At 43.1% G+C, this 7,481-nt stretch overlaps 1 protein-coding gene across 4 annotated transcripts in view; it reads right to left on the bottom strand.

Moving 5' to 3' along the window:
- Positions 1–5,950: 5,950 nt before the first annotated feature.
- Positions 5,951–7,481, bottom strand: part of LOC125301921 (paired box protein Pax-3-like) — a 23,850-nt gene continuing 22,319 nt past the window's right edge. For 2 of the 4 annotated variants that reach the window (XM_048254794.1, XM_048254785.1), the window contains exons 8-9: positions 7,464–7,481; positions 5,951–6,087 (exon numbers count right to left, since the gene is read on the bottom strand). The exon at positions 7,464–7,481 is cut by the window's right edge and continues 241 nt beyond it. In XM_048254794.1, coding sequence (XP_048110751.1) covers positions 6,053–6,087; positions 7,464–7,481 — 53 coding nt within the window. In that variant the 3' untranslated portion in view covers positions 5,951–6,052. Of the gene's footprint in view, positions 6,088–7,458 lie in introns of all 4 variants that reach the window. The other 2 variants (XM_048254811.1, XM_048254802.1) reach the window with 1 other exon arrangement.

The raw sequence follows: 7,481 nt of genomic DNA on the forward strand, positions 1-7,481 counted from the left end.
TCAAAAAAGTATGTCCTCATTAAAGGTCTCCCCTGGTCCTGCTAGATGCAATTTACGTTAATTCTGGAGACCGATAAAGTCGAAGGCTCACTTTTCCCTCATCTCGTTCTGGTTTGAAACAAAGATCATATGGGGTCAACTAGAGGTTGAATTCAGACGAGCTATTGCTATCCGACTGTAGACTTGGCCCATTGATGATTTCTGGATTCTACAACAGTGAAATTGTTCAACTCCCTTTAAAATGGCGATTACAACCACTAGGACTACCAATGAGAGACCAAACAGGGATGTAGGCACGTGTTAGTTTCCCCTTCATGTTGTTTCTCCTCGGTTTTACTTAACAGGATTTATAATGGGCCTATGATCATTAGTAGCTTAATAATTATGTACATTTAAAAAATGCCCCTCCTTAAAATAATGTGATATCTGTAAATATGCCTTTAATCAGCTAAATGCATAAAATAGGCCTATCACCCTAAGGAACAAGCAACATTAAATTACTGCAGAATCCTGATAAAAGATCAAATCGAACATCCTTCATGTCTCTGTATCTTAATCCAGTCCAGCATTTGGCTCTGGGAGGTGTTTGCAATGGAGTTAATTTGCTCACTCTCCTGCATGTGTCTCTGATGATATCAACCTTCTGTTGTTCCACTCCATTAATCTGTCCACTTCTGCCATCAGACACAAACAGGTTTCATTTGCTCTCATACTGTATTTGTCTTTGAGTTTCTCATTTTCAAAAAAAAAGATGATGGGGGGAAGCATACATTTGTAATTTTTTTCATTCTTTAAAAACAAAAAAAAAAAACAGAGAAATCACTTGCAGAACTCAAACTTATTTTTTTCTACCCCTGGCTCCTTGACTGTCAAAACATCTCTTGTGCTCAGAGGCTGTTCTCCTCTTCAAAGTAAAACTTCTCCTCCGAGGAACCTGGGTTAAATTTCGGGGCCGCCGGGTCCGCTCCCATGAACTCCTCATAGGGCTCCTTCTTCGCCTTGTCCTTGTGCAGGAAGCTCCTGAACAGGGCAAGTGCCAGGAAGGAGTAGAAGAACATGACAAAGAGGATGTAGAAGTAGGCGTTGTCGTAGGAATCCCTTGCCAGGGTCAAGACGGTGGCCTGGGCTGAGACAGGTGTCGTCGCCGTGCCGTTGGACTGTGGATCCTCGCTGCCCCTCTCCAGGATGACCTGTCTGCATCGAGAGAGCAAGGCCAGCAGGATTGTCTGGTTCATGGCGAGAACTCTGAAAATTTCCCACTCGACGCTGCTCAACACAAAACACTCCACTAAGTACAGAAAGCACCAATGTGATGTGCAGTTGTTGTTGTTGCCCATGCAAAGTAGGAAGACATGGGCACCACACAGGTCTTGGTGATGTGTGGGAGCAGCAGGCAGGGAGAAGTTAATGTCTGTGTGCCACTTTGGGAATGGAATGTGCTCTCCGGTGCTGCCACTCAACAACACCCAAGATAAAGAAACATTTCCCAGATAAAGCCACTCGCAGCCTGCCCTGAATATGTCATGTGTTGTTGTTTTGTAAATTCAGTGTAGTTTAACATGAGTGACATATGCTGGGAAGGTTTTTTTTCTGAAAATTAAAATGTAAAAAATCCTTTTCTTTATTTGTTAAGTTTTGTCAGATTTGTAAAAGTGCCAGAAACTACTAAAACAAAACCCAGCTGATGAGATCCCCTTCAACTTTCATGTAAGTGAGCACACACAAACACACATTATCCCTGCCTCTAGTCTACCCCCACCCTGACTACTACCCCAAACACACATCCACTCACTCATTCACTTCTCTCATCCTTTCTCTTTCTCTCTGCCTCCCTTGTATAATGTTCCCTTTCAGAAGCCCGACCTTTCTCCTGCATGCCCGTCTGTCCCTCACTGCACTGGACACTGGAGTAGGAAGCCCCCTAGTAACTCTCTGGACTGTCAGCTCTGGTCAAGTAGTCTGGAGATTTCAAAGAGCGCCGGGGTCAAAAGTTAAGTTGTCTCCAATGTGTGGTAGCCTGAGTGACATTCGGCTCCGACCTGGGAAGAGAGATCCTCCCCATTCCGTCACTCACTGTTCTGAGGTCAGTGCTTGAAGGAACTTACAGCACTAAACCTTAGAACAAGAACGATCACATACTGTATATGTCTGCTTCCTGTTTTATTGTATATAATGTTTCAAAGTCAGTTTATATATCACCTGTAAAAAGTAGAGTATTAGATTCAGTTTGCATGCAAAAGCTTATAAAGAGAAAGTGAGAAGAGATGGATGAAAAAAGGAGGGAGAGACAGAGCGAGAGAAGAGTGACGTGACCAGATGCACCAGATACCTGATTCCAAGAGACAAAGCACAGGAGTGGGCGATCAGGGAAAACATACATCAATAATGTCATCCAGAAGAGGGAGAGGGGGGGGGGTGAAACGCCAAGCAACTGTTTGGGGTGTTTTTCTTTCTGTGAAGGACCTCGTCGTTTTTTAAAGTGGATCCCCGTGAACTGCAGCAAGTGTACCGCTGTGAGGAATGCCGGCGATCTCTCCACAAGCTCTGCGTTCGTATCGTTTACACACGGCTGCTTTAGTCATTAAGCATTTTAAGGGTTCCCTGGAGAGCAGGAATTTGTCAAGAAAGAGTGTTTATGAAATAGGATATATTTATGAAGGGCTATAAAAAAAGAGCCTTTAAAGTGCAGAGGGGCTCTGAGAAGTGGAGGGTTGAACTTGATAGGCATTGTCCTCGGTCATGCCAGTTGCCAACCAAATCTTAATGAGATCACAATGAAAGGCCTATTTCATACACAATTTGTTTTGGATCGACATTAGGATAACACAGATTGCTGGATGTCTCCTTGGAAAGGGATCCTCCTACAGCTAAACCAGTTCAGTCTGTTGGGATTCTGCCACTCACTCACAAACACAAGGCTAGAAATATGTAGAGAAAGAAAAAGAGAAGGAGTGGGGAAGGAAACAAAAATTAATCAAAAGAATAGAATGAAAGGAAAAGAAGAAGGAAAGGACACAATACAAGACTCAAAAGAAAAGAATGTGAAAAAATATTTTGCATTCTTTTTTGTGTGTGTGTGTGTGTGTGTGTGTGTGTGTGTGTGTGTGTGTGTGTGTGTGTGTGTGTGTGTGTGTGTGTGTGAACTGTGATCCACCCTTTTATAAGTAAAGACACATAAAATAACTGGGAAAAAATACTTGTACAAGCTTTTGTGTGTTTTTTTTATTTTTCATTTTCATTATAAATAGTAAATACTGCTGCATTTAAACAAGACATTTTACACCAACAATTGTACGCAGTCATTGATGGAAGGAAGGGTTGTATATGCACTGTATATAAAAAAACACAAGGTAAAAAATAAATGTGTATTTTTGTGTAATGCTTTAAGACTTGCACACAGCGAGACACTGAGTGCTGTTCAGCTGGAGCACACTGAAGAGAGAGGCGTTGCCCTAACAGAATGTAAAGAATAAATACACACTTAAACAGGACTCAACACATAACGACAGATTGGCACAGACAGAAAAAAAACCTGCAAATGCAAATGCATTATCACTGGATTGGAACAAACATTCATTTATTTTTGTTTTTCTTACTGTTTTGTTTATGGACTTTTCCATTGTCAACCTAACATGGATGTTGTTGTCATTTGTTTTCAAAAGAATATCAAAATAAAAGGCATGTATGCAAGTACATTTTAAGACATGATTTTACTTTGAATACTGCTCATCTGAGGTATATATGTATTGCACTTTCTTTGGGTTTCAGTACACTATGTCAATCAAAGTTTCTCTCTCTCGCTCTCTCTCAGTCTGTGTCTCTCTCTCTCTCTCTCTTGAGAATGTGAAAAAATATTTTGCATTCTTTTTCCTGTGTGTGTGTGTGTGTGTGTGTGTGTGTGTGTGTGTGTGTGTGTGTGTGTGTGTGTGTGTGTGTGTGAACTGTGACCCACCCTTTTATAAGTAAAGACACATAAAATAACTGGGAAAAAATACTTGTACAAGCTTTTGTGTGTTTTTTTTTATTTTTCATTTTCATTATAAATAGTAAATACTGCTGCATTTAAACAAGACATTTTACACCAACAATTGTACGCAGTCATTGATGGAAGGAAGGGTTGTATATGCACTGTATATAAAAAAACACAAGGTAAAAAATAAATGTGTATTTTTGTGTAATGCTTTAAGACTTGCACACAGCGAGACACTGAGTGCTGTTCAGCTGGAGCACACTGAAGAGAGAGGCGTTGCCCTAACAGAATGTAAAGAATAAATACACACTTAAACAGGACTCAACACATAACGACAGATTGGCACAGACAGAAAAAAAACCTGCAAATGCAAATGCATTATCACTGGATTGGAACAAACATTCATTTATTTTTTGTTTTTATTACTGTTTTGTTTATGGACTTTTCCATTGTCAACCTAACATGGATGTTGTTGTCATTTGTTTTCAAAAGAATATCAAAATAAAAGGCATGTATGCAAGTACATTTTAAGACATGATTTTACTTTGAATACTGCTCATCTGAGGTATATATGTATTGCACTTTCTTTGGGTTTCATCTTACACTATGTCAATCAAAGTTTCTCTCTCGGGCTCTCTCTCTCAGTGTCTGTGTCTCTCTCTCTCTCTTGAGAATGTGAAAAAATATTTTGCATTCTTTTTTTTCCTCTCTCTCTCTCTCTCTATCTCTCTCTCTCTCTCTCTCTCTCTCTATCTCTCTCTACAGCTAGTGGGTGGCCACACCTTGAAGTCACCTAATTGTAGTTTGCTATTATCTCCTGTCTTAGTCTATCTGTTCTTCAGTCACATACCCATGGTAATGGTCTGTGCAGCTGAGAAACACACACACACACACACACACACACACACACACACACACAGACTCACACATACACACATACAAATACAAACACGCAAACACACACACACACAGACACACACACACACAGACACACAAACAATCATTTGAACACACTGAGTTTCTCAACATGCATGCTGCACAAAGCTGTAAGTGGAGTTATCTGAAATGCCATTAGACTGGTGAGTGCCTTCCCTGGTGCTCAGTAGATGTGTGTAGCAGTGCTCACAAGGCCATCTATCCGCTCTACTGTGTCCACTTACTCATTCACTCATTCATTCATTCACTCACTCATACTCCTTTCATTTTGTTTGGGTCCCTTGAGAAGATTTCAGATTAATGTGAATAAACAGTATTGGAACACATGCATGTTTTCACATTCTCAGCGGATTACAATTAAAATATGAAGTACATTTATGCTGGTGGGGATTCAAAAAAAAAAAAAAAAAAAAAGATTTCAGCCCATAGTTGTGGAGGAATAAGAAAACGAAAGAGAGAAATGTCTGTGACGTGGTGTTGAACACTCCTAGAGCATCTCTGCCAGTCCATGTTAAGAGTCCGTCATCACCATGGGAACAGCTGGCCCCCTGGATGAGGTTCTGTGCCATTGTGTTCTGTTATCGTGGTTGGCCCCATAAGCTCATTGAAGGAAAAAAAGCACAGTTTACAAAATCTGGTCCCACTTGTTTCCCTGCCATTCATTAGAAATTAAACACAGAAGTTTCTTTTTTTTTCTTCTCTCTTGCTCTGTCTTTTTGTGAACAGTCCTTTTTGTCTTTTTTGTCCTTTCTTCAAGCATGGAGAACGAGGCATGCCTCTCCCTCTCTCCCTCCCTTCCTCCCTCTCTCCCTCTCGCTCAGAAAGCATGACGTGGAGAGAGCGCGGCGAGTGCCAGGTAACTGGAGAGGCTGGCCTTTTGGTCCTGATTATCTGAATGCTCTCCTCTTTCACCCGATCAGGGCCACTTCACCCCTCCGCCCCCCGCCCGCCCCCTCCCTCACCTCCCTAAGCCCCCTCCATTTCCAAAAACAACCCCCCCTCTCTCCTCGGTGTTGTCCCCCTGTTGGGATACGTGTGTGTATTGGTGGGGGCTGGGAGGTGAGGGGTGGGGGCCAGTGGTGGTCGGGAGGCTGGATTAGTCGGGTGTAAGAGTCCAGCATCAGAGCATCCAGTGAACTCCTCCACTCAGCCGATGTTGGGCTTCAAATAATGAAAGGCACCTGAAAGAGAAGCAGAGAAGAGAGAGAGAGAGAGAGAGAGAGAGGTCTTTAGTGAGGAGGGTTATGACAGCATCTCTTCATGCAGGGGGATCTTGTCAGAGTGGGGTTCTCTCTGGCATGAAATACACGCTCTCATGGAGGTATGGAGAGAGAGCGAGAGAGAGAGAGAGTACAAGGGAGGGAGAGAGGGAAAAGGAACAGATTTTCTGGGCGTTCCTGACTTTTTTTGGAGAGTTGGCTAGCACTCGGTGGATCAGGGCCAGTGATCAATAACAACTCTGGGGCTGACCTCTGCCAGATACACATGGTTCCAATCGCCGGCTGCCAGGGGCCATTTTGCTCCTCGCAAAAAAAGACCCCCACCCCCTCACTCCCACCTCCACGTCTCCTGCTCCCCGCGAGCTGCACGTGGGTCTGGGGGCTCAGCAAATTAATAACATCAAGATGTCGTAGCTGATGGGGCATTCTACATGTGGTCCCATGCATCTAGCCCGCTCCACTCCCCTCACCACCCCCACTACAACCTCCCTTCTGTCTCTCCCCGCTTCTGTCAAACACACTTTGGCCGAGAGCCGCTCGCCGGGGTCTACGCGCGGATGATGGGACAGATCAACGTTACCCCGGGGTCATTACATGGCTAGGTGAGCGACCCCCGAGCTTGATGGGCGAGCTCATCACACAGGGGTCACGCGAGGTCAGCGTGCACGGAGCGGCGAGGATCGCTGACGACACGCACCCTACCGATGGCCACCGCACAGGTTCAGAGACGCGTTGGCTTATGTAAACTCAGGTGCCTGAACTGTTCGCCTTTTGAGGTGAGCGCAATCTACTTGCTCGTTCTCTCGACTCTTGATTCTGGAGGTCCACTTATCATGTTTCGTTTGAAAAAATGAGGGTGGTCATATTTTGAAAAAGAACACCTAAGGTTTGATGATGAAAGAGTGGAAGGGGGAAAAAAGTCTGGAATGTTCTTGAAAGTAATAAATGATTGAATAGGAAAGCGGCCTCATGTCCCCCAGTTGTATCAAATTTGAACTGTATTATATGTGACCTGTGTCGAAATATAAATACAATCAACGTGGTATAAATTAAGACGACTCACTAAAATGGACTCCATCATTGCACAGAGCTTTTGATGTCATACAGACAGAAAAAGGGGTAACTGACCATGTCCATGCCAACATACTCCACTCGTGTCGAGTGTACATAAGGAACTCACACACTCTCTGATCCAAAGTATATGAAAAAAATATACATTTTACCAGTACATATATTTTGGTGTCAAATACCGTCCCCAGAAAATAGATGAAAACGATTACACTTTCTTTTATTTAATGTAAACAACAGAATTAGTAACTGTGTGGTATTCACCTTACTTTGCCCATACTGGCCGT

The sequence above is a fragment of the Alosa alosa genome, chromosome 1, assembly GCF_017589495.1.
Source record: "Alosa alosa isolate M-15738 ecotype Scorff River chromosome 1, AALO_Geno_1.1, whole genome shotgun sequence".
NCBI lineage: Eukaryota > Metazoa > Chordata > Actinopteri > Clupeiformes > Clupeidae > Alosa > Alosa alosa.